General features: G+C 38.7%; 2 protein-coding genes across 2 annotated transcripts in view; one reads left to right on the plus strand and one right to left on the minus strand.

The window, feature by feature from the left end:
- The window catches only part of snd1 (staphylococcal nuclease and tudor domain containing 1), a 284136-nt gene extending 270769 nt beyond the window's left edge, over positions 1 to 13367 (minus strand). The window contains exons 1-4 of the mRNA XM_041780449.1: positions 13107 to 13367; positions 9237 to 9386; positions 6192 to 6312; positions 5807 to 5888 (exon numbers count right to left, since the gene is read on the minus strand). Of these exons, the coding sequence (XP_041636383.1) occupies positions 5807 to 5888; positions 6192 to 6312; positions 9237 to 9386; positions 13107 to 13181 (428 nt within the window). The 5' untranslated portion in view covers positions 13182 to 13367. The remainder of the gene's footprint in view (positions 1 to 5806; positions 5889 to 6191; positions 6313 to 9236; positions 9387 to 13106) is intronic.
- Positions 13368 to 16581: 3214 nt separating this feature from the next.
- Positions 16582 to 24059, plus strand: pax4 (paired box 4). The gene is made up of 10 exons (XM_041781356.1): positions 16582 to 16615; positions 17451 to 17581; positions 17710 to 17925; positions 20298 to 20388; positions 21448 to 21588; positions 21688 to 21770; positions 21853 to 21916; positions 22082 to 22149; positions 23339 to 23444; positions 23773 to 24059. Exons 1-10 carry the CDS (start codon positions 16582 to 16584, stop codon positions 24057 to 24059), a joined length of 1221 nt encoding a protein of 406 aa, XP_041637290.1.
- Positions 24060 to 27227: the final 3168 nt, after the last annotated feature.

A 27227-nucleotide genomic window follows, 5' to 3' on the forward strand; every position in this document is an offset into this window, starting at 1 on the left:
CCAAAAACTGATGTAAAAAATACATGTAAGCTTTTCTCCACTTTAAACAAGTCAGTCTTTAAAAAATAATTCAGCCTGAAACATACATATCAAATTGTAAATACATTTTGGAGGATTTTAACCATTTAAAGGCAAGTATGTTTACAACTGCATGGATTTTTTTAATTGAACAAATTGTTTTTTTTTTCAAAAATACATTTCAAGGAGGATTAGACTATTATAATTGTTAGGCCCTGAGATGGGTAAGTGATTAGCAGCAACACTGTTTTTGATGCGTTATTTTTTTGTAGTGTGAGATGTGGAAAAAAAAAAACACCCACACGCACACACACACACCCACACACACACAGGTGGTCCTAATGACATGAAATGCAAGCTTTCTGACATCAGCTATTAAAATATTAAATACTTATATTCTTTTCCACTCCAGATGAGTCAGTCTTTGAACACTACTTCAGCCTGAAATAAACATATTAAATATTAATTATATTTGGGGGATTTTAGCTTTTTAAGGAGCAGTATGTTTACTTTACTCCACTGATTTTAATAGAACAAAATCAACAAAACAAGCAAGGCAAGGCACCCTTGTAGAAAACATTAAAAACGGTGAAATTTTGCTTTGAATGGGAAAAAGTAGCGCCATCTGGTGGACAAATATAAGAATTAAAAATACAACACTGGTAATCCAAAATTAAATCTTAACATAATGGAATGCCTTAGTTTATATTAAGATAATTTTGAATCAAAATTGGTGTTTTCAGTGGTTTTCAGTGGGACATTTTTTGTCCTTAGGAACAAATGTGTCAGGTTTCTGTGTAGCTTAGCCATTTTAGGCCAATTTAAGGAACTGAGATGAATTCTAAAAAATGTTAACCACAATGAATATCCTTTGGCAAATTTGAGCTATATTCATTCAACACAGCCAAAATAGCTTGAAAAAATCTGAATGGCACAAAATGTCCCCTTATCATAAATGATTGGAAGTACCCGTAGTAATGCTGGCAGTCAACAATCCAATCACCTAGTTAATACTCTGGCATCTGCAGCTTCAACTGCTGCTGTTGCTGCTCCACTTGCTCCAACTGTGTTAAAAATCCCCCAGACTTTGAGTCCCTTTAGTTAAAAAAAAAAAAAAAATCAAATGTTGTTCCTTGTTGAAACCAGAAGATTGAATCCTACTTGCTCTTCTTCTTCATCCAGTTTATCAGCCGGGAATTTTATAAAGTCACCCAAATGCCATAACTCACAGTTACATTATGAAAACAGGTGATTCCATCTGGCATCAATTTTGTTTGTTTCACTGTGAACTCAATATACATAAAAAAAAACAATTATCATTTTGGTCAAAACTGTACAGCTGTATTCTACATTTTAATGCCTGAATTTACTGTTTGGGGTAGATGTCAGCTGAAACTTAATAAGACACTGCAGAAACAACAGTTATGTTTTACACGGTAAGGATTCTCTATGAGAGACCGCGGAGCATCTCAAAAAATTAGAATATCAAGAAAAATTTTCATTTTTCCTGGGATTTACTTCAAAAAGTTTAACTCCCATAAATTTCAGATTCATCTCATACAAAGTGAAATATTTCAAGACTTTTTTGTTTTAATCTTGATGACTACGGCTCATGAAAACTAAATTCCACTTTGTCAAAATATTACAATATTGGGAAAAGTTCAATTTGCAAAGTTGTGCTGAAAATTAATTCATTCATACTGGAGCAGATTTTACTACCTCATTTTCATGATTTTGAAGCTAAATTTTATAAACTTTGAAAAATTTAATTTGACTGAAATTTGACCTTGGGGTTTATAACACAGTGAGCTGTCATACAACAAACCTAAACACAGATCTACTTTCACTTTACAGGGTCTTTAAGATTAAAACAAAAAAAAAGTCTAGAGATATTTTACCTGATATTGATGAATCTATAATATATTGAAGTTTCAATTCTTGAGATTCTTATGTTTTTAGATACACCTGTACATGATGGCAGTCTTGGTTGACAGAACACCTGCACATGTACAGAACAAAATATTCTAAGAGCTAAGAGTTCCCCCTGATCCACAAGGGGTGCTAAGATCAACATAAACCAGAAGATCCTCACAGCAGCATTAAACAGCCTACAAAAAAGCCTGTTTTCTGTTAGAAAGCTTATACATGTTCCTACATCTGGGTCCTTGTATAATTTTTAGAGCAGGAAAGTTATTAGAAGTTTTGAGAATAAAGAGAGAATGTATTTTGATTAACTGGATAAAGCATAAACCCCACCTGCCACGTGATTGTGATAAGGGTCCTCCCTAACCAAAGAATCACTGAAGTGCTGATGAGTAATTATTTCACAGAGAATAGTTGAAGTTGCAATCAAAGGATTAGTTGGATTTGCCATACAGTAGATGTAATGATTCTGGGTTCACCGTCAGATTTTCTTCAGCATTTGAGTTTTCAAAAGACATAAGACTGAAGACATTCAATGAATAAATTAGATTTTATTTAAATTATCCAAAATTCAATGGAACATTTCTTCATTTGAGGTCCCTCCTTCAAGCACTGGCATCAAATAAGTGACACAAAAGGAGGCAGTGACCTCTTCTGGTTAAGAAAAAAATATTGTATTTATTTATTTATTTATTTATTTATTTATTTGTCACATCAGTTTAAACATTCCGAGTGAGTGTTGAATTTTAAGGAAATATATGTTCCCTAGCTTCAAACTGAATTTAATTCCTCAGTCTCAGGGTGGCAAAACAGCTGAAAAAAATGTCAAATAAAAAATAAATGTTACACTAATATTCAGTATATCCCAAAAGGTCCAAAATGCAATAACAGTTTATCATGAGTTTATATAGGTGCCACTGGGACTCTGATTTATAGCCATTTGCACAAAATACTTGATTGTTTCTTAATTTTTTCAACAAAATTTTGTGATCAAATGGAAAATCCTTCAGGAATTACAACTCATTTCCTCCTAAAACTGATTAAAATAGGAAAGTTCAGCTATCTGGTGAAAGCAGAGACAACATTTTGCATCCAAAATATTCAGAGGTGGAACATGTAACTTGACAGGAGAGAGCTCTAATCCAACTTTGTGCTCTGTGTGTTGTGTTTGTGAGAGAGTATTAAGTGTCTGCGTGTTCATTCTTGCTCTAATAAACCAATGAAAACCAGCCCCAAACAACTGTGCCCCCAGCCTGCTCTGGTGCACTGCTCAGCACAGCCTCAGCACTTAAATCTGTGAATTGGCTGACAGTTTATCTGAGCCGCAGTGCGCTTCTTCATCGCATTTAACTGCACTGTCCAAAGCCATCATCATTCTAATCACCCCTATAATTATGATCGCATCATTGTTAGTGTAGCCAGTCACGAGGGGTAATGATATCAAAGGCTAGTGCAGCGAGGGAAAAACTACAGCCTTAAGTCCTCACTGAGTAATGGGTCTCCCCTTTGGCCAAATGATGCCCGCTTACACTTAAAGCATCATTTACATTAGCGCCTGTTCTGGGCCATTGCACAGAATGCTTGATATGGGTCATTAGTGGCAAAATATTCACATCATCATCTCTGTTCATGTTGGAGGAAACAAATGTAGCAGCATGAGTCAAATTGCCTGTAATGTGTGTAATGTGCAAATACTGCCACTGGGGGGGATATACAGCACTTTGTCTTATAGAGAAGGGTGTGTAAGTGTATTTAGGGGATTACAGCCTGAGGGCAATGTGGCAGAAAAGGGCTTCAGAGGGACATTGTTGTAGCAGTAGTGTAATGCTGCCACCATCTGGGACTCTATGGCTCTATCTCAATTCACTGCAGTCAACCAGTTGAGGACTTATGTATATCTCCCTGCAGATTTACCAGTGATGTGCTGCTATGAGCTTAAGCAAGCAGATGATTACATCATGCCTCTTTCTGTGAAACAAAGAGGTCCGCTGCAAACTAAAACCGGCTTTGACAGGGTAAACAATTACTTCAACCACTGTGACTGGGCAAACAGTTTTGGAGGGAAAGCATGTATGGCATCAGCCTCTTCTACAACAATGCTTCAGGTCAACCAGGCCATCAAAACAAATAAACAACCCAAATTCCAATAAAGTCGGGGTGCTGTGTAAACCGTAAATAAAACAGAATGTAGTAATTGCAAATCTCATAAACCCATATTTTACTCACAATAGAACATTAAAAACTTATTAAATGAAAAATATTGGGAATTGGGAATTTGATGGTAGAAACACCTCCAGAAAAGTAGGGATAGGACAACAAAAGGCTGGAAAAGACAGTGGTACTTATGAAAAAGCTGGAGGAGCATTTTGCAACTAATTGGGTCAACTGGTCAGTAACATGACTGGGTATAAAAGGAGCATTTCAGAGAGGCAGTCTCTCAGAAGTAAGGATGGGCAGAGGTTCACCATTCTGCAAAAAAAAAAAAAAAAAAAAAAACTACAAGCAAAAACTGTGACGGAATTAAAGAAAAATGTTCCCCAATGTTAAATTGCAGAGACTTTGAATATCCCATCATCCACAGTACATAATATCATCAGAAGATTCAGAGAATCTGGAGAAATCTCTGGGGTGGAGACAAGGGGCAAGGCTGAAGGTCAATATTGACTCTGTGTTGGAAATCACTGATTGAGCTTAAGAGCAATTAAGAAATCATCATCTGTCAGAACAGTCTGCCGTGCCATCCACAAATGCAAGTTAAAGCTTTAAAATGCAAAATGTGAACATGATCCAGCGATGCCACCATATTCCTGGGCCAAAGCTCATTTAAAATGTACAGAGGCAAAATGGAAAACTGTTCTGTGGTCACATTAATCAAAATTTGAGATTATTTTGGGAAACCATGGGCGCTGTGTCCTGCAGGCTAAAGAGGAGAGGGACCATCCAGCTTGTCATCAGCGCAAATTTCAAAAGCCTGCATCTCTGATGGTATGGGGTTGTATTAGTGCCTATGGTGTGAGCAGCAATTAGACTCAGTCTCTGTCCAGTCAGAGCCAGATATATATTGTTATTGATGCTTTCAATTCAATTAATTCAATCAAGTTCAATGGAACAGTCACAAGATGTCATCAAATCACACTGTCCCTTTAAAATCTTTCAGAAAATGATGTAAGTGTATAGAATTGTATCGCATCGTATCGTGAGATTAGTGTATCGCTACAGCCCTAGCAATTACATCTGTGCAGCACCATCAATGCTGAAAAGTATATAGAGGTTTTAGAGCATCGTAAGCTCCCATCTAAGCTCCGACAGGGAGAGAAGGACTTGCATATTTCAGCAAGACAATGCAAACCACATACAGCATCCATCACAACAGCATGGCTTATGGTAGAGAGGTGCTGAACTGGCCTTTCTGCAGTCCAGTTTTACTATAAAAAAGCTTTTGCTGTATCATAAAACAAAAAATTTTGGTTAGGAAAACCCAGGATGGTCGAGTAGCTAGAATCCTACATAAGGCAAGAATGGGACAACATTCCTCTGCCAAAACTCCAGCAACTGGTCTCCTCACTTTCCAGACATTTGCAGACTGTTGTTAGGAGAAAAAGGGATGCTACACAATGGTAAACATGGCCCTGTTCCTACTTTTTTGAGATGTGTTGCTGCCATTAAATTCAAAATGAGCAAATATTTTTCATGAAATGGTAAAATGTCTCAGTGGGAAACAGTTTCCATATTTTGTGGTACTATAAGATGCAGTTTATTGCTAATGTCCTGTACCTGTACATGACTCAGCCATTCAGGTGAATAGAAACCCTTCAATGTAACTGACAAATAACACATTCAAGACAATAGAAGCAAAAATCCTCACTTGTTCCCTCTGATTCCTTCCCTGCGGACTGTGGCGAGGCCCTCATTCACTAAAGACTCTGCAATGTTCTCGCCTGTTGTGTCTAAAAAGAGAGGACAGAGGGGAAAAAATAACAGAACAATTAAATGCCCTTTTATTTTCTTCTTAACAATTAAACAGAAGTTCGTTCAGGCCTGGAAACTTGACTGCACGTGAAGTTATCACTTCAGCTGGTGTGTTGATTTAACAGTTGACTGCAAGCAATTCTCTGTTAAAATTGCAGTGAGCAACCAGGCTGTGAGGGCAACCTCACTGAAAACAAATTCTGAAGTACTCTACCCTCATGAAATTAGAGTGTCATTTCAATCCATGATAAGCCAATTTCTGATTTCAGAAGTGGACTTACCTCGTCCCAGGTAGACCATGCCGTACTCTCTGCCTAAAGCGGTCTTAATTTCCACAGTGAAGCACACTTCTTTGCCGATTAGCTTTTTCCGCAGAAACTCTCTGGCTTGGAAGGCCCAAGGCTACAAAAAAGAGAAATATTTAAGTTCACTTCCATAGACAGTCAAATCACAAAGAACCTCAAGCGATATTTTGGCCAACAAAACCTTTTATCATTGGTAAAAATTGTTCATTAATGCCTGAGAAAATTGGATAATGTATGGTAAGTTTGTGACCCCACAGGAGATTGTTTTCTTTAGGCTCCTCCCAGTCATAACATTAACGCAAAAAATGACAGGAACAAGGTGGGAATAGCAGCCTTCATACACAATGGAGGGGTTTCCATCCATATTTTTAATGTGCGGTTTCTAATTTCCCCTTAAAAGAACTTGACTGGTGGAAAAATTGGCAAATATATGGAAAGAAAGTGCCACATTTGTAGTGCAAACATATTTAAAGACCAAACAATAACATATCTGGATAGGACAGTGTAACTTACACAGGTAAGTTAGTTCATCATTTATGAATTAGTGTTTGCACAAGAGAAGTTACAACTGATATAAGCACAACTTTCACAAGGAAAGTACACAAGTGAGTTTGTCCAGGTGAGGTAAGGAAACCCAATGTGGGCTTATTATTAAGCCTCACCATGTCAAGTGTTAATCATTGCAATGCAAGAAGCAAGACCGCCCATAAGGGGGGATAAAAGGGAGAGCTTTCTGGGGCCCAGACAAACTGGGGGCACATAGAGGTCTGCAAAGTATGGTCCACTGTAAGGTTAAGCTGTGACAATCATGTCTTATTTTTAACCTTAATAATAATAACTACACTTATCACTCTAATCAAAGCAACAAACGATAATTCTATTATTTATTCTGTAGTACAATATAGCCTTTTTAAAAACAGAATTACTTTTAATTAATGTTAAAATGTGGAGGGGCACACTGAACTAAACAATTCAAAGCTAACCCATGATGTGCACAGACATCAGGAGTCCAGATAATAAAAGCAGAAAAAACTGAGACCACTTAAATGGGAATTATTTACATAATAATGAAAAGAGGCAAAAAATAGGGACAAAGTGTCAAGAACAGGTTAAAACTGGCATAAAGGTGGCAGGAAACAGCCAAGAAGTGGCAAAAAGAGTTAAACTGACAAAACTGACAAACTAGGGCCAAAAGTGGTAAAAAAATAAATAAATAAATAAATAAAAGTGCCAAAAAAGTTTCAAAAACGGACTGAGGTGTTAAAACTAGCAAAAAGAAGTCACAAACATGTGGCACAAGTGGCAATAATGAGTAAAAAGCTGCAAAAATGGGATTGAAGGGGCTTAATAATTTTAAAAATTGGCCAAAAAGTGGAGAAAAAAAAGCCTTAAAATTGGGGGAAAAAAGAGACAAAAGTTTGTGAGAAGCAGCAAAAAAGGGACAGAAGTGGCAAAAAAGTAGAAAAAAAGGGCGTAAAGTGGCAAAACAATGGCAAAATTGATGAAAAGTGGCACAACAGGGAAAAAAGTGGCAAAACAAGAGCAATACATTTTAAGAAAGGGTTAAAAGTGGCATACAAGAGCAAACACATTGGGTGGAAAACGTTTTGAAAAGGGGTAAAAAGTAGCACAGGTCCAAAACCATCACTTCAACTATAACAACTCTGCATTATTGTATATACTCAGTGTACATACTCCCATATCGCTGCATATATGTGCTCTTTCTTTTTTCTTTCCAATTTTTCTTTGCTTCTTAAAGCCTAATTTATGTTGTACAGATGTATATATCTTTGTCTCATGCTTATTTATGTTCTGTGTTTTTTTGTACAAAAGAGTAAAAGTTACTGGAGTCAAATTCCTTGTATGTGCTCACATACTTGGCAAATAAAGCTGATTCTGATTCTGAAATGAAGTAACTGTTTTCCAGGAGGCTAGCACCAATGCAACTGATCCAACATGCATGCATTAATGTAATCAATGAATCAAAACTGGAGAGCGCCCATCCTTTGGGGTGTTCAAGGGTCCAGCCAGTTCTGTGGGCAGCCATAGGAATGGTTGATACATTATAAAGACAAAACAGCACTTTTTTCTACATCTTTCTTTTGGTTTATCCATCACTTGCCTCTCTCTGGTGGATTAATGTTGGGTCTCTAAAATGACTTAACAGAGAGTATGGTCTAGACCTACCCTCTCACTTCGGTTATGAATTGATCCTATGCAAATGAATGAAAGATCTGATCGATTGATTGATTGACCCAGGACTGTTACTAGAACTCTTCCTAGACCAGATAGGTTCATTAGAAGTCCTTACTGCCCATCCTGTTGTTTCCTGATAACAGTCGTAGCTAGAAGCTTGCATAAATTTGTATTTAATTTTGTTCAATTTCGTATTATTCCTTTCAATTTTAAATTACTGGATCCACTAATGATTAGATGCCTTCATGTTTGCAAAAAAAAAAAATCAACAAGGCTTTGAGATAAGCGCCATCATTTTAGTCCAACTATCTCTAAGTACGCTTATTTAATTGGATTTTCATTCTTTCCTTTTTATCTGAAAAAGAAAAGGCATGGCAGAGTGTCTGAGATATAAAAGTCAAATGCATAAAATAAAACTATTTAAAAAAAACTTTATTCAAGGCAGATGTCTGAACCACACAGCCTTCAGACTTTAACAGATTTTTATGTGGCTGCAGAGCAGGCAGAGAAACTGTCTAAATGTGAGGTTTCAATTTTTAAAATGCAGGATACAAAAATTAGAATTGACAATAAAATATTGACCTTGAGGCTATATCATCATTCATATAATCTTATATGCTCTGAATACAAATTTATACTGATTTGTGTTAGACGTTGCAAAGTTCAAACCTTGTGCCAACAGCAAAAACAAAGACCCACACATCAGCATTCACCCACCAATATGACTATCACAGTGGGAGCTGCAGGGCTGTTAAGTAAGACCTTGTTCTGCCTTTGCCAAACACAGACAAACAAACACAAACACAATAGGGTAAAGCTGCTCACCTCATCAGGGGTGTCCTTGGTGTCGGGCTGGCCCTGGGCGGCTCTGCGGGCCATGGCCCCGGCTCGGATATTACTGAGATTGATCTGGCGCTCCGGGGGTGGACCACCTCGAGGCTGACCCCGGACAATGATAGCGCAGCCTGACAAGACCTGGAGGGATCACAAAAAAAGAAGACTGTCAATGTTTGAAAATTATACAGCATTACGCTAGTAAGTATTGGCAACTGTTCCATTTAGGATTTTCTTCTTTCTTCCTTAATGTTTTCACCACAACAGAGGTTATGCAAATCAAAGGCAATAGATTATACTCCACAACACTTCAGACACCTGTAGGGCAGGATGGATGGGCAGGCGGTAGCTTTCAGTTTCTATTCTCTATGCACTCTGTTGCACTTAGTAAACTGTTGCATTTTTATTTTGTTGCAGCACATATAAGCTCTGTAGGACAGTCATCCAGAACTAATTTAAAACCGCTGTAAAAAGCATAAGTAAAACACCAATTAGGTGAACTGCATACATGTTTGCGTAGGTTGTCGTTTGAATGCAAATAAGTTGCCAATTCTGTTAGTGATAGTAGTAAAAACAAAAAAGGTAAATTACAAAGAAAGATATCACATCTGAAAGCCAAATGTTGCCATGGCGACAGCATGTCATTCAAACGCAAGGGGAGATCCCCCCCTCTGATAACGTAGCTAAATACAGAAAAAAAATAGATAACCTCCTCTTGGGTTTGACAACCATGGCATTTACACGAATCTGAGCAAACACCTTTTATCTGCAGGCTCTCCACAGTGTCTGCAGGGAGCATCACCAGGGGCTGTTGATCTTAGATGTGAGCTAGATAAAGTCTTTCATCAACTCACCACCGTTCTCCTCTGTCTGACTCAGTCCCGCCAAGTGTAGCCTAGGCAGCGGGGGGGGGGGTTAATGTAATTTTTATACACTGACCAGACAGGGTAATAAGAGAAACCTCCTCAGTTGACAAATGGACAAGAATGCATTTGCATCTGCAAACCAAATTTAACTTATGTGATAAAAAAAAAAAAAAAAAAATTTCTATAAAATGATATTCATGTGTCTTGACAATGAGATGCTGTGATTATTCCTAAACCAAACCCCAAACCCTCTATTCCTTTGGCAATAAACCCACAAGAGTGTGACCTATTCTCAGATCTTCTCAAGGGAGGACACACATACTTACTTGTTGACAACATGACTTGAAAAATAAATGTGTACATGCACCTGGTGACTGGGGTTATTATTGTTGAGTACGCTCTCTTAGAAAATAGTGAGCACGACTTAACCCACCTAACCCCTTCAATCTGAAACCAAGTCACAACCCATTTAAGCTGTGAAAATGTTTAATTCTCCAATACCACTTTTTCAAATGATACATTATTGAACACTAGAACTGAAAAGTGCCAAAACCGAATTCAAAAACATCTATTTCATAGAATACTTGCATGTGAGAGGAATTGTTGAGCCAAAATTTGCAAGCAGACTCTTGCAGACAGTCTAAATAGCACAAAAACTTTGACAACATTCATATTTTTTGCATTGTAGAGAGCTCGCTGGGGCTGGCATGCACCTTTAATAACTGAATATGATAAAAATAAGAAATACTAGTAGCCTAGGGCTTCTTTTTTGTTACCAAGTGACTTGGAAGTATAAGTGCACATAAACTAGCATGACTTCTTCAGACTCCTACATTTATTAATGTTAATAAAGGCTAGAATCACAGCTGAAATGTGACAGATTTCTCCAGTATTGTGTTGCAAGATAGTATTAAAAGGTGCCAAAATAAAATTAAAAAAAAAACAAAAAAAAAACACCTATTCAGAAATCGGAAGCATCCTGTCTAGATCATAAGTTCCCAACCTGGGATCCAGGTCCTTAGACCTAAGGGGGCCTTGTCTGCTCTGAGGACGTCAAAATTAGGTTTGCATATTTTAACTAACAGTTTTTAAATAACCAAAACAAAACTCTTTTGGTAAGGAAAACATGTTCAAAGCAGTTTACTTCAGTTGATTTAGAAAACACTGCATCATTTTTGTTATCCCAGGTGGGCCATGGGGGGGGGGGGGGCTCAGGTTTTCTTCGATACAAGTAAAGGGGCCACAGAAGAAAAAAGGCTGGGAACCACCAGTCTAAACTGCATGAAAACTTTGCAAACATAGATATTTTTTACAATGCAGACAATGTGCTGAGTTTGGCATGCAACTTTTGGTAACTGAATATGACAAAAATGCTAAATATTAGTAGCCCATGGCTTTTTTAATGGTTACAGTGGTATCAAAACAAGTGACTTGGAGGTATTTGAGCAGATAAACTAACACGATTTCTTCAGAGTCCTGGATTTCTTAGTGCCATTACAGGATTTTTCACAGTTTCTCCAGTATTTTATTACGCTGTAGTATTGAAAAGTGCCTGAATTTGACAAAAACAAACATCTGTTTCATAGCATACTTGCATAAGAGAAGAATTGATGATTAAAAAGTGCAAGCAGACACTTTCACACTATCTAAATTGCAAAAACTTTGGCAACATAGATATTCTTCGCAATTTCGACAGTGTGCTAGAATTGGAATACAACTTTTGGTGACTGAATTTGATAAAAAATATAAACCAACAGTAGTCTACGACTACAGTGGTATCAAAACAGGTATTAATATTATTGATTTTATTTATATTGAAGTTAAAAGTTCATAATAACTACTCAAAGCATCTTCACTCGGTGTCAAACAATTTTGCCCCTGGACACAGAGCATACGCTCAAGTCTGCTTCTTTGAAAGGTGGTCTGCTGGTCAGCTCTTTCCATTGGCAAAACAATAGCAAATACAGAAAATCCCTGCCAGCCTTATCTAATTGAGTAAAGGTTAACTCGTCCTTTAATCAAAGTGCCTGGTCTGAGTAAACTAAAAAAAAGAGAAGTGGGATGTGAACGCACAGATCCTACACAACATGAATGGTAGATTATAGGGGCAAGAAGGCTTCAGCTACGTGTCAGTTTCCCGTGGTTGGATTTAACCAACACACAGAGGAAATGCCCCGTCTGTCACTTGGAAGTATTTGAGCCCATAAACCATCATGACTTCTCCAGAGTCCGGCATATCTTTACGCTAATAACGGCTGGTTTCACCGCTGAAATATGACACAACGGCATTTCTAGGAAACGCTGATTAGGAAAATATAAAACGATATGCGCAGCAACTGGCGCTTCATTTTACACCAAATAACTTTAGGGAAAGCTTTAACGTGCGACTTGCGTTGTAAATTATGTTATATATGCCTTCAGCCCTATGTAGAGGAGCACTGACCACAAACTTTGCTCTTTAGAGTCACAACCAAGTGGTCAGTTCACCGTTACTTAGCTAGCTAGCCGTTAGCTGGGAAACTAAACATCTGTTAACGTTGAAGCTAACAAGTTACTACATGGCATTAGTTTCTGTCTAGTTTAGATTTAAAGGCGCAGAAATGTATTAACCCTCGTCACATTGTACTTCTCAACGTTAAATGTTCGTTAAATCACCCTGAAACCCCACTGTCACTTATGGCTAATTAGCAGAGTAGCAAACATGTGCTAACATCAACTACCTTCAGCTTATTAGCAGGCTAGCCACTTTAGCATCAAAGCAGCTAACGTTAGCTGACATGCTGTCACTGCCAAGTGAGTTTAATGTTTGTGACAGTTCCAAGTAACATAATGCCAACACCTGCATTCAACGTATAACTGTGCTCACATAGTAAATTAAGTTAAATCAGAGTTGTAGGACAGGAGAGAGCTGGTTACAAGTCGTTGGTTGGCAGAGCTAACTAGCCATCCTCAGACTCACGTAGTAGGCACACAGTTCACATGTTAGGTTTCCTACCATTTTCACAATTCCTCTTTGCAGAGGAGCAGCCGGGGCAGGAGCTGTCTGCGCTGGTGCTGAAACAGATGCCATGTCCACTGGTTAGGGTTACAACGCCGTTAAGGGGTGACCAGGTAAGGGAGCAGGGACTCTAAAGTCAGTGACTGTTCTACTGAAAGCCAAGAGAAAAAGGCAGAGCACCGATCAACACACACGTTATACCGGAAACACACTGTGCCATGCATACACACACGTCAAAACCGTTCCGGGTCCGAGTGAGCAGAATGTATGGGAGCGAATGGAGCTGTGCCTGTACCGCGTAGACAACTTGAAATAAAGCCTTCCGGAGCAAGAGCTGCGACACGTCAGCATAGCGTTTACACGGCTAATGCTGCTTTCAAGGGAGCTCGGAACCTTTCCTTTTCTACCTGAGACCACCATAGCCCCTTTTGAATTTTACAAATTACTAAATAATATTTTTGCGAGTGGTTACATTTTTTTAAAGCATGGTAGTTATCACTGTTTTAAAAGTGTTCGGCATTTTTTCATCATAGTAAATGCTATTGCATTCTATCTTAAGTGGTAAATTGAATTGACAACTTCCCACTCTTAACATAACTAGTGCGCATTTTTCACTTTTTTATTTTCTCTTTTTGTCGAATTTTATCTCATATTTTGACCTTTTAAACTAATTATTTCGACTTCTATCTCATATATTTACCCTCTATAAATAATATTATGACTTTTAATTTTATGGTTTGACCTTTTGAACTAATAAGTTTGACTTTATCTCAGATTTTGACACCAGTAACACAAGTGACAAAAAATGGTGTATGCGATCTTTTGATAAATATCAAAACACATTAAAAAAAATCAGGGAGCTTTCGTTTATGGAGGTTTACGGAGCTTTTAAGTTATATAATAATTATGAATGACTTAAAGTGTTCAAAAACATATATTTTTTTTACTTTTACAACCTTGAAAGTGCACATTTCTATGGAATGACTCAGATCTGGATCAAAATTTTAAGGAATTTCCTCTTATTTCACCTTTTTAACAGACAAATGTATGATTGAGGACAATATTTAAAAAAACAATATAAAAAACCCAAGAAGATATATGATATAAAAGGGTTTTTTAGATAAAGAGCACGTTTTAGAAAGTTTGTGATGTGGAATTACAAGTCAGAATACACTTTTTTTTTCTAACTCAGCTGTGTAACGTGTAATTACCGCATCATTAACCAATTTGAGTCTTCAAACCTCAAGAAAAACGAGTGGAAATTTCTGCCAGCAGCTCTAATGACACTGTTAAACTTGTTTCACGGAAAACAATGAAATAAAGATTGCAAGACATGGTCAGAGACTGAATGGTAGGCTTCCATAACGGTAGGCGTTGTTGTGCGCATTTGGCCAATGACCCGAAAATAAACGGGTTAGGAAATATAGAAAAGGATCTTAACCGGCACAAGAAAATAAAAACACTCTCTCTCTCTAGTCTCTGTCAAATAATACAATTGAAAACTTCAGAAATTTGGTGACAAAGTGGTTAAATTAGTTTCATAGTTTCGTCAGAGAGGACACTGTTGCGCACCAGGGCACCACGGTGCGTTTGGATAGCTTTGGAAACCTTTTTACGCGGATGATTTTCCCGCACTTTTCTCAGCCTACAGACGTCATAAAGCACTAGTATGTGTATTTTATGTGCCAGACAAACACATGGGAAGTTTAAGAGCCAGTTAATTTAAATCCTGGCCTAGTTCTGCCACTTTTAATCTCAGCTCCATTATTGGCGAGCTCAGATTATATTTTACGCACAGCGAATATGCTGTGCTATCTTAATTAAACAAACTAAGTACCTTAATTAACCTCGTCTGGAACACACTGTGCGCGTAATAAAGTACCATAAATGAATGACCACATCAGCTCCCCGGTAATAAATAAAAAAAGCTCGCTTTATTTGTCCTGTGTCACGGTTGGCAAGGAGATGATGGTGTCCAAGAATGGGTGTCCTCCATCCAACCTGGCTGATTGTACACAGAGGATTATCGTCCACTAACTCATGGTTAATGTATAATTTCGGCCATATGGCATTTTAAAATCTCAGCCTTTATTCTGATGCCACTTCGATCTGTGTGGACCCAACTAATTATATTCAATTAGTCATTAAACAAGCCAAAAGACGAGCCTGGTTTGCCTTTTCACATAGGCTAATATTTGCTCGTCAAATATTTCCCTTTGAAACGTTTACAGCGCATTTTTATCTACTGGCTGCCCAAGGAACATCTGTGAGGGTTATTTTAGCCTGCCTCTTCTGGATAAACCAGGTCCCCCAATTGGCTCTCTCCTTGCGCCTATGCAGGAGTCTATTTGTTCACGTTTTGAAAGAAAATGTAATAAAGAGAGACCGGCTGATGGATTTATGATTTATCAAAAGCACTTTACCATATGGCAGTCGTCATTGGCGCAGATTTCCAAATGTTTGTTTTATGGAAAGGAGGCCAGAGCTCCTTTTTAATCTGCAGACACTTTACTTGGGAGAGGATGCTCCAGTCACGTGACCACGAGTCCACTTTGACAGTTGGAAAAACCTGTCAATGTTGATTGTTTTAGTTGATGTAAAACATAAAATCAGTGCCTTTGTTTTCAAGGAATAACAGTCACCAAAGTAGAACGTTCAAGGAGTAAACTGTGAGGCACTGAAAAGCTGATGTGTCTTCATGACACTGTAGGAAGCCACTGCGTAAAAGGGCATCACCAAGCTTGGATGAGTCGATTGGCTGATGGCAGAAGAACTGTTTTTTTAATTTGGACGAAAACACAAATTTCCACAATCTAGAGGTTTAAACGCGTAATTTGGCACCATTGGAGCAATTCATTTGGCAGATCTAATTGATCCTTTTGCGCAGCAAAGATAAGACTTTCTGCTTTTTTACATTCCAATAAAACAATGACACAATCATTAAATTATGTTTAAGAAAGTATAACTATTTTGACTTGATTTGTCAAGCACAAGCGCAGGTTTCTGACCATTTATTTTCCATTTCTGATGGACTTAAGCACTCATTGCGCACACAGCATTGAAAGATTTCATCATACATGTCCAAAATTAAATAAAATATCAGTTAGAGCTTTATCCTAGATAACTATTTGGAAGAACTGTTAAAATTCCCATGATCCATTTTCTTATTAAGTTCAAATACTGTTGAGAAAACTGGATGGCAATAAAAGTTTTACAAGGATAAAAATCCAGCTTTTATTTTGATATGGTCTTAAATCTAAATGTCTCAATTCCCACATGCATAAAGGCACTACCAGGCGGTGTTGACACTTCAGGTAACGCTCATCCACGTCACGCCGAGGTCTATAAATTAGTGCAGAAGGGTGTGATTCCTCTCTTTGTTACGGATGCGCGCAGGTACCTGGACCAGAGGGAGTACAAGGAACATAAGTTTGTATTTCTATCACAGAAGCTTCCAGCAAAGGGAGCGAACATGTGCGGAGCAAACGTTGATCTGCCAAGCAAAGGTAAATGTGATGGCACTTTTACGCTTTTATTAGAATTTATGGAACATTTTTACGCACCGGTTACGTGTGAACTCTGCTCTTGTTATGAGGTTGGATGTTTGAACATACTTTAAAGAGGGGTTTAACCATTAGGGGGAGGCTGTGCGCATTTTACGCGCTTTCCATTCTTTACTTTTTGATCATTTTGGCTGTGTTCATGTCTATGGCATGAATTTTGGCAAGAGTGTTTACTTTTATTTGACCTTGTTATTTCCAGCTCAGCTCCTACAGTAAGTCTAAAATACACTGTTTACCAGCAAGAGTTACACTCAAGCTGTTGAGCGCAAAAATGCACCATTGAAACCAATTCAAACTGCAATTTTTGATCTCACCTCCATCTTGTTATAGCTGGGTGTCAATCTGGGCTTTTGCCTTGGAATTGATCATTTTTACTACTCTCCACCAGATGGCGTCATCTTTACCATATGTGATATGATATTGAAAAAACATGCTCAACACGCAAAAATAAAATGCATAAAAATCAATGTTGCTACTAATCATTGACATAACCCAGGCTGTAATAATTCAACACCAAAAAATTACTTTGCATGTAGTAGACATGAAAATATGGTGGCAAAAAACTGGCATTCAAAGGGTTAAAATCTTTAAAAATCAATGAATATTTGATCAGTTGTAGGTGAAAACATTAGCTCAATGAAAGTAGAATAAAATATTAGCATATCATCTTTTTAATTGCTACTGTATGAAAAGTGCATTTTTTGCACTTAGCAGGTTGAGTGTGACTAATATGAAAACAGTCCCTAATTCTTCATTGTTTAACCTCTGATGTCATAAGGTAGTGGAACTGTAAACCAGCTCGGAGGGATGTTTCTGAATGGCAGACCTCTCCCGGAATCCAAAAGGAGGAAAATGATTGAACTGGCATCAGAGGGAGTCCGTCCAAGTCAGATCTCCAGGATTCTCCGGGTATGGCGGTTTTAAGCCCGGTTGCATACACTGTATTGAGGAAATTTACCTTGTGTTATTTTTACCAGTATATAGTTGACTTTTGATACTCAGAAGTCACCGAAATTTGAAGAAATTGTGCATTCCAGGTGTCCAACGGCTGCGTCAGTAAGATCCTGAGCCGGTACAGACGTACAGGGATCCTGGAACCAAAGACCATCGGAGGGAGCAGACCTCGGCTTCTCACCCCTGGTGTCATCTCCACCATCATCCAGTGCAAAAGAGAAAACCCGACCATTTTTGCCTGGGAGATTCAGAAACGCCTGGCAACAGCAAGGATATGCAAGGCCTCTAAAGTCCCCAGTGTAAGTTAGAGACGGGGGCGGTTTTAGTCGTACGGAGGCCCCTGGCAAAGACCGGAGTTAGTCCTTCTCCATTTACTTAAATCAATCATAGTGGGGTTATTGGAATATTAAGGCTTTATGACGACATTTCCCTGAAACATTTGTGGTATGTTGGGAGGAATTTTTGGGTACTTTTTATGGGATACTTTAAAAATATGTTCAAGAATTTTCACACAAATTTTAGGAAATATCTTTGACATTTCAGGGAATTTATTTGGATTTTGGAAAAGAAAATTCCCTGAAATTTAAAGCTTTTAGTGGGAATTTTGTTTATGCTTGACCTGAAAAACTCCTTGTTGTCTATCATCATCAGAATGACTCCTCCATCCCTCTCTCAATGACTGACACCATTTCTTACTGACTGAAGACCCCCAACAGCCAACCAGCTGTCCAACACAGCCAAAACATTTGCTCTGAAACCTATCAGAGCTGCTATTTTCTGCAAAAACAGAACCTTCAGGCGGTTTTCAGACATCATTAATGCAAAAACATATTTAAACTATCAACTCCTACTTATCCTTAACAAGTGGGAGAACCTTAAAATGCATCCCAGACTAAAGCTCAGCTCTCAGGAGGATTAATGTTCTTCTGTCCTGACCAAAATAGAAATCTGTACTTACTGGCAGAAATGTTCATGTTACTGTGAGAAAAAGAGAAGTAAACAGCCACTCAGCCAGCTATGAATGCTCATTATTTTCTACTCTGGAATATTTTGGCCTTTAAGTAGTGAACCTTAGTAAACCTAATGAAAATATCCAGTCAGTGTCCAGACAGAGCCTGTCCTTATTTCCCCACTACAGAAATGTAAGAAAGTCAAATTTTTAGTCATATTTAGAGGGAGGGAGAGGATGCTGTCTAAACTGCTCAAATATGTTGGCAACATTTGGGAGAGGGGGCGGTACTGGTGAGGAGTGAGGCCTACTGATATACACTATATTGCCAAAAGTAATCACTCACTCATCCAAATAATGTAAATCAGGTGTTCCAATCACTTCCATGGCCACAGGTGTATAAAATCAAGCATCTAGGCATGCAGACTGTTTCTACAAACATTTGTGAAAGAATGGGTCACTCTCAGGAGCTCAGTGAATTCCAACATGGTACTGTGATAGGATGCCACCTGTGCAACAAGTCCAGCGGTGAAATATCCTCACTCCTAAATATTCCACAGTGGAAGTGATTGGGAACAACAGCAACTCAGCCATGAAGTATTGGACCACATAAAATGGCAGAGGGGGGTCAGCGGATGCTGAGGCGCCAACTTTCTGCAGAGTGAGTCGCTACGGACCTCCAAACTTCATGTGGCCTTCAGATTAGCTCAAGAACAGTGTGTTGAGGGCTTCATGGAATGGATTTCCATGGCTGAGCAGCTGAATCCAAGTCATACATCACCAAGTGCAATGCAAAGCATCGGATGCAGTGGTGTAAAGCATGCCGCCACTGGACTCTAGAGCAGTGGAGACACGTCCTCTGGAGTGACAAATCGTGCTTCTCCATCTGGTAATCTGATGGACAAGTCTGGGTTTGGCAGTTGCCAGGAGAACGGTACTTGACTGACTGCATTGTGCCAAGTGTAAAGTTTGGTGGAGGGGGATTATGGTGTGGGGTTGTTTTTCAGGAGCTGGGCTTGGCCCCTTAGTTCCAGTGAAAGGAACTCTGAATGCTTCAGCATACCAAGAGATTTTGGACAATTCCATGCTCCCGACTTTTTGGGAACAGTTTGGGGATGGCCCCTTCCTGTTCCAACATGACTGTGCACCAGTGCACAAAGCAAGGTCCATGAAGACATGGATGAGAGAGTTTGGTGTGGATGAGCACAGAGTCCTGACCTCAACCCAATAGAACACTTTTGGGATGAATTAGAGTGGAGACTGAGAGCCAGGCCTTCTCATTCAACATCAGTGTGTGACCTCACAAATGCACTTCTGGAAGAATGGTCAAAAATTCTCATAAACACACTCTTAAACCTTGTGGAAAGCCTTCCTAGAAGAGTTGAAGCTGTTATAGCTGCTAAGGGTGGACCAACGTCATATTAAATCCTATGGGTTAAGAATGGGATGTCACTTAAGTTCATATGCTAGTCAAGGCAGGTGAGCGAATACTTTTGGCAATAGAGTGTATGTGTGCAATTTAGCCAGCGTGAAGGAGTTTGTCTCCTTGGTTTGTAAAAGCTTGATCTGTTTCCCAGCCCTACCTTTGGCGATCTTCAGGCCCCAGGTAGCTGCCTTCTTTTGACCAATGATAAAGCAGCCTGTGGTTAGAGATGTTTGAAATCTCACCCTCATGAATGCTCAGTCAGATAATACAATTGTTTCGCTCTTGTGTTCTCCAAGGTGTCATCCATAAATCGGATCTTGAGAAAGATTCACTTGGACCATGGACCCATGTGCATGGAGATCAATGCGCACAGCAGGACTAAGCAAGGTGAGCCGGCTTTAAGCTCATAAGATTCCTGAGGATAAAGGTGGGAATGGGGAACCCTTGACATAATAACATGTGAAATGAACTAGCAATTTCCTCATTAGATCAAACTTTGAACTTAATTTTGACAAGAATACTGACAATTTGCATCAGTACATTCTCAAGTGAGAGCCTCTGTAGGGAACTTTAGGTTTCTGGGGACTCTGGTAACCCCTGTGGACAAAGTGGTACCTCTTATCTCTCTGTGACTTTGTCTTATAAAAAATGACAAAAAATCTCATCCTGCTTTCTTAACAGTTAGCAACAAGGATGCTAGGGTCTCCCACTAGGGTTCCCTAAAAAACATCACTGCAAGAGAACAACATACGCTCTGTGGACAAACTAATTCAATCAGAAGGTGTTTACAATCAAGCACCCAGTCATGCAGTCCACATTTGTGAACATTTGTGATACAAAGTGTGTTGTTCTGAAGAGATTAGTGACTTTAAGTGGTACTGGGATGGATGCCACCTTTGCAAAAGACATTTCAGGGAATTTCATCCCTGCTGGATATTCCTCAGTCCGCTATAAGTGGGATTATTAGAAAGTGGAAGTGTTTAAGAACAACAGCAGCTCAGCCACAAAGCAGAAGACCATCATCTCTATATCAAATTAAATGTATTTGAATATATTGTCATTGGTTTATAGTCAGGCGTCTAGAATTTGCTTGATATGAAGGTGCTATAGGGATTTTTAAGAGGCTCAGACCTTGCTGTTACATAATCAAAATTTGTTTGATACTATTTTATCCACTCTTAGTTTTTATTTGCATTAAAAATGCACATTTTTCGTTGAAATGCATTTTTGATGTTGTTTCATGCATGCCTATAATGACTATATCTTGAGACCCCTTGGAAGAAAAAGCCCCAGGCAATTTTTAACCTCTGCATTGATTTTAAATTCAGCCCATTTTCAAACCAGCTGAACCTCCTCATGAGTCTTGAAGCAGGCGCTTTAGTTGGGTCTTGCTTGAATTCAGAGTAAACTGGTAATCCAATGCTTCGTGTGTTTTTATGTCTGCAGGGTTCAATTCCTTCATCGGGGAGGAATTGAATGTAATCGATGTGTTTGAGACAGTTTGCAGCAATGACCACAAACCTAAAGGCATCCAGTACAGAAACCGCACCACCTTCACCCCTGAGCAGAGCACTGCCCTCGAGCAAGGTGATCTTTCAAAGCTCATGCAAGTCTAAAACCAACAGCCCTGCTATGTTTTTATGTGTAGCCTTGCAATAAAATGCTTGTTCCTATCCCCAAAAACAGAGTTCTCTCACAGCCAGTATGCAGATCTGTACACGAGAGAGAAACTGTCATCTGAGATCAAACTGCCTGAGGACACCATCAAGGTAGAATCATTGTTTTAAACCATGAAAATGTCACACAAGCATTCTGTTCCTACGCTAGCTGCTAACTTTGTATCTCTTGAAGGTCTGGTTTTCAAACAGGCGGGCTAAATGGAGGAGGGAGGCCAAACACAGAAGCAGCATGCAGAGTAAGTGTGTGGATTTAAATGCTTAAGTCAAGGACTATAAAGAGGATTGGCACAACACTACAATCTAACCTCAGCAAAACAAACTGAGTGGCAGTGAGAGGCTTTTTAGCACATGTGCTTTCACATTCACACAATAAAAAAACACTTTCTCTTTTGCAGCTGCAGGCCTTCAAAAACTAAGAGAGTTTGTTCCAGTGACTCCATCCATGCCACACAGCTCCACATCTCAGCAGGTACAGCTTGAATCAACACTAAGTGAGAAAACCTTGGTTCCTTTTTTCTTAACAGGCTTTCACTTTGAGCGATCAATACATAGAAAGCAAGACTGTTCTCTGCTAAAATCAGAACTGCTTTGCTTGTTTCATGTGAAAGATTTTTTCCATTCATTCACTTCTCTATTTTACTTAAGGTCACATATTTTACTCTTTTAAGACAAGTTTATATTGGTCTCAGAGGGCCCCCAAAACATTTCTGTGAAGTCTGTCGCTGAAAAAACACTCCAGTATTGGACTTTTGTCAAATAATCCCCTCTGTTTCAGCCCTGCTCAGAACGAGCTGTTTCTGTGTCTGTGGCTTTAAATGTTACTGAGCTGTCTGACTCCACCCCTGACCCCGCCCATGACCCCGCCCCTCTCAGGAAATGGAGGTGGCTTAGTCGATGTGGCTCTCCTCATCCTCCTCTCAGATGGTAGCTGAGAGGAGGATGAGGAGACGAGGGTGGAACTTTCTCCCAAGCGGGGAAGGGCAAACCAAATCTGGGGCTGTGCTAACTCCCCACATGACATCATGAGGGGAAAATCTGAGAACGGCTTGTTTTAGCACACATTTTCATAAAGGCTGGGAAAGAGGAGGATGGAGGAAATGAATTTTTCTGATTCTTGGGGGGATTGAGGACAGACCAGTGGCACATATTTTTGTTAGAAAAGCCTGAAAAAGTGTTGCCTTTAAGAAGTGACTGGGGTGATGTCACATATTTCCCTCTATCAATCAGAATGAGGCTGTTTTCATATGAAATTTGATGCAACCACAGCTTTGCATGTTCTTGTAAAGGCTGTTTTTGGGTATAGGCTGTGTTGCCCTGGTTCAAATCCAGCAGATGGCTCCTTTACCCATGCCGGATGGGGCCCCCTTAGGGAGGTTTCCTACTGTCATTGCAAATTTTGTACAATTTGAGCCAGGGTTGAGGTTTCAAATTTGTCCTTAAAGTCAGAATTCTGACTTTTTTGTCTCTAAATTTAGACTCTTTAAACTGAGTATTTTTTTTCCACTGGTCCTTATCATCTTCCATTGCACTGTGTATAAAGGGTACAACTGCCTTGCTTTTGTTGTTGAAGGAAATAAACACTATAATATATGAATTGCTACTGGTTATACTCAGACAACAAATACACATTGAAGAATTATGTTTGTGTTGATCTGAAGGCAACGGGAGTGTCAAGAGTTCACAGTGAAAACTTAGCTGCCTCCTCTACATCCAACACAGCTGCCAGAAAGATGCAAAATGACTACTGTATCACTTCACACACAGGTAAGACACTGCAAATATCTTCTCGGTTAAATTCATGCTCACTGGGTTTGCCCATAAGCGATTTGTGCTTGGATGTCTTGCTGCAGTTTTGCTGAATATTCTACTGTAATAGAAGTTATCTAAAGTTATCTCATATTTAACAAAAATAAACCTAAATATTGCAGTGATGTGATGTAATACCATTTGTTGGCTTCTGTTTCCTTTACAACAGGAAAAAAGCTGGCAGTGATTTTTTCCCGTAGTCCATATATGACTCTTTAAGGTAAATTCATTCTACAAAGTCTAACAGAGGAGAGTAATTATGCTCTTCTCTCCATGTGATATGCAGGTATAGGACATTCTGGCCATCTGATCTCAGTCCCATCTCCGTTCTTCCATCAGTCTGATAACACATTGGCACACACAGTACCAGAGAAGACGTCAGTGCACCTCCACAGAGACAGATTCACTTTCCCATTGGTTCACCATCACCCAGATACAAGAGCTTCTCTCCCTTTACATACCAACCCAGTAAGAAGAGAGCATCCTGTGGCACAGTGCTGGAATCAGCAGGGAGTTTCTTTCTCATGGAGCCAGTTTTGCCAGCAGCCCTGGACTCTGAATCCACACGTGTGACCACATCTAGACCTAATATCAACACACACCTTGATTACCAAATGCTAATCCTCAATACCAGGTGTGGATATACTAAGGACAATTTGATATCTGATAGCTCAGACTGCATATGGAGGTGGTCTGGGCTGCCTTTATCTGGATTGGTCTGGTAGTGTAGATGCAAACTGGCACACTTTAAAGGCCAGCTGGTCAGCTTATCTGCAGTTCTGTTTTTTCACATTTTTTCCTGATACTTTGTGTACAGCTCTGCACAAATCATGCTCTATCAATAAACTTACCATGTCTTGCATTTCTTACTGGATCATAAGCAAAGTTTGCATTATGAATGCAACCCAATTTCCTGACTGCAGGGACACTTTTTGACCAGCAGAGGGCGACAGAGGACAGGCGTTACAATCTCATCTCATACATGTTTCTCAAAGATCACTGCAGTTTTATTCACATCTTCTCCTTCATTCAGACCTGCATAGATATCTCCAGTATTTAAGCTGGACAGACATGATTACAGAGTGTTTTTAATTTTTGTCCTTCTACATTTGTACGGAAGCCCTGAGTGGACATATGTCCGCATATTTTGTTTATGTTATTTTCTGATAAAAACTTGTAGATTTGGGTTACTTACTAGATCTTGAATTCTTAATATTTAATTATTTTAAAATTCTCTTTAAAAATCGACTTGTTTTTACCCAAAATTCAATATTGTATGGGGATCATCATCTAACCAGAAAGTGAAACTTTTCTGTCATGGATTTCTGCATATATAATTTTAAAAGGGTTTCCTTTTTGAATGTGTTATGTTAATTTAGATATAGCTGTGAAATACAGACCAAATAAAAATCATAATACTGACATTTGAAATATAAGGAAGCCCAAAGCGGAAAATACATTTTTGTATTTTATTGATCTTTGGAAATTAACATTTGATTGTGTAGGAACAGACCCTGATCATACACATGAGATTTGAGACCAATCAGATGTTTCATATGAGAGTTACACCTACTTCCTGTGTGAAACAGCAAGATATCAGAATGGTCGCCATTGCCACCAAGGTGTCGTTTTATGAAACATTTCAGTGTTATACAGATCTATTTGAAAATCAGAGCTTGAAATGTTTAATACAGTAAGAGAAGTGAAAAACCAACTTATTTTGTAACTTCCTATTGCCAGTAGGGGGCGCTATGATGAAATGTTTGCATGTTGGCGTGTTCAGTGTGGTACTGTTGTCTTGCCAGAAACCGTGGTAGACCACGGAATAATGGCTACTATAGTTGCGACAGGTTAAAGTTATTTGGCAGCATCAAAAAAGGCCTTATTTTGAAACTGAGTTGAAGTTGGTGGACTTCCTGTCGGGATTTAGGTATGGGTCCAAGAGGGTTTTTTGTAGGACTAATGATGATCCATATGCTGACTCAAACTCTTAAGCCTAGGTTGAATGGTGTGCAGGGGCTGCATATCTTTGAGGAAAAAATCAATAATAAGAGAAAGAGATTTTCATTTGGTGGGAGGAGGTGCTATGACAAAGTAATGATTTTGATGTATTCAGGATTAAGGTGTGATCAACCCTGTGAAGTTTGGCGCAGATTGACAGGAGCACTGGAAGTAAATTGAAATTATTTGTGTTGGTACATTGTACAAAAAGAAGTACAAAAAAGTGCTCAAAAGTTGTTACATTTTAGACCATGATTACAGCCCCACACAATGGCAAAAACTCAAGATTTTCACAACTTTTGATCTCCATCTTGTCTACAATAAGCACACAATGTATGGAGGTGATCAAACCCCTCAGACAAGTTAAAATGTGCAAAAAATGTACTAAAATGTGCGACCTGTCCATCGGCGAAAAACATGAAAATTTTATCTTAAGCTGTTTGTAGTGGTTCCTGTACATCTTAGAGGATGGTCCCAAGAGACTTTTTTTCTCATCTAGACCTTACATATATATGAACTAATTTTTATGCATGTAGCTCTTACTGGTCTCCCAACTGATTTCTACATTTTAAGGCCCCCCATATTAGCGATGTATTTGCCGAAATAAAACCAGCCCTTACAATTACAATCGGGTCCTCGATCTAAAGGTCAGCGCTTAGGCTCTAATTCATCGTATTCATTTGAAAACAACAGAAATTTCAAATTGTTTTACAGGAAAATTGAGTGTAATAAAATGGAATTAAATCTAATGTTTAGATCCATGTCCACTGGGGGCCTCCCTATACCTGTACTTGAGTATTTCAACTTGAAGTTTTTTTGTTGTTTTTTTTTAAGTAATGATTTTGATGCAAGTATGTATTGAGGATTAAGGTGTGATCATCCCTGTGAAGTTTGGCGAGGATTGACAGGAGCACTAAATATTAAGATGGAATTATTTGTGTTGGTACATTGTACAAAAAGAAGTACAAAAAAGGGCAAAAAGTAGTTACATTTTAGGCCCTGATTAAGGCTCCACAAAATGGCAAAAACTCCAAATTTTTACAACTTTTGATCTCCATCTTGTATACAATAAGCACAAAATATATGGAATTGATCAGATAAAACCCCTCAGACGAGTTTAGAAAAATGTGCAACTTGTCCATTTGCAAAAATATGAAAATTTGATCTTTAGCTGTTTATAGTGCGGTTCCTGTACATTTTAGAGGATGGTCCCAAGAGACTTTTTTTCCGTCTAGACCTGAATCATATCTGTACAATTTTTCATGCACGTAGCTCTTACCCAGTCTCCCAACCAAATCTCATTTTAAGGCCCCCCATTTTAGCATTGTATATACCAAAAAAAAAACCTTACATTTACAAAAGGGTTCTCGCTTTAAAGGTCAGTTCTTCAGCCATAATTAATCTTAGTCTCAAGAAAACAACAGAAATTTCCTTTTTTTTTTTGTTGTTTGTTTTGTTTTGTTTTGTTTTTACAGGAAAATTGAGCATAATAAAATTGAATTAAACTTAAATGTCCACTTCTTTCCACCTGTGCTTGAGTATTTCAACTTCAAGTTCTTTTTTTTAAAGTCTTTTAAATTTTTCAGAAGCCTTCAGTTGCATGCCTACGTTTTTATTGCCTCATTACTCTGTAAGGTGATGGTAGATTAATTTTTGTAGAGGTTGAAATCAGTTTTTGATGTGGGTTTCCAGGAAATATGGTCCTATAAGCCAGTGTGTGATAAATACAAGTTCTGCTTG

The sequence above is a fragment of the Cheilinus undulatus genome, linkage group 23 (genome assembly GCF_018320785.1).
Source record: "Cheilinus undulatus linkage group 23, ASM1832078v1, whole genome shotgun sequence".
Classification (NCBI taxonomy): Eukaryota; Metazoa; Chordata; class Actinopteri; order Labriformes; family Labridae; genus Cheilinus; species Cheilinus undulatus.

What these genes read in the sequence shown, in the direction of transcription:
- pax4 (XM_041781356.1), top strand. Translation starts at nt 16,582, where the DNA reads ATGTGCGGAGCAAACGTTGATCTGCCAAGCAAAG. An exon ending in CGTTGATCTGCCAAGCAAAG is followed by an intron (nt 16,616 to 17,450) that starts GTAAATGTGATG and finishes TGATGTCATAAG; the next exon opens with GTAGTGGAACTGTAAACCAG. An exon ending in AGATCTCCAGGATTCTCCGG is followed by an intron (nt 17,582 to 17,709) that starts GTATGGCGGTTT and finishes TGTGCATTCCAG; the next exon opens with GTGTCCAACGGCTGCGTCAG.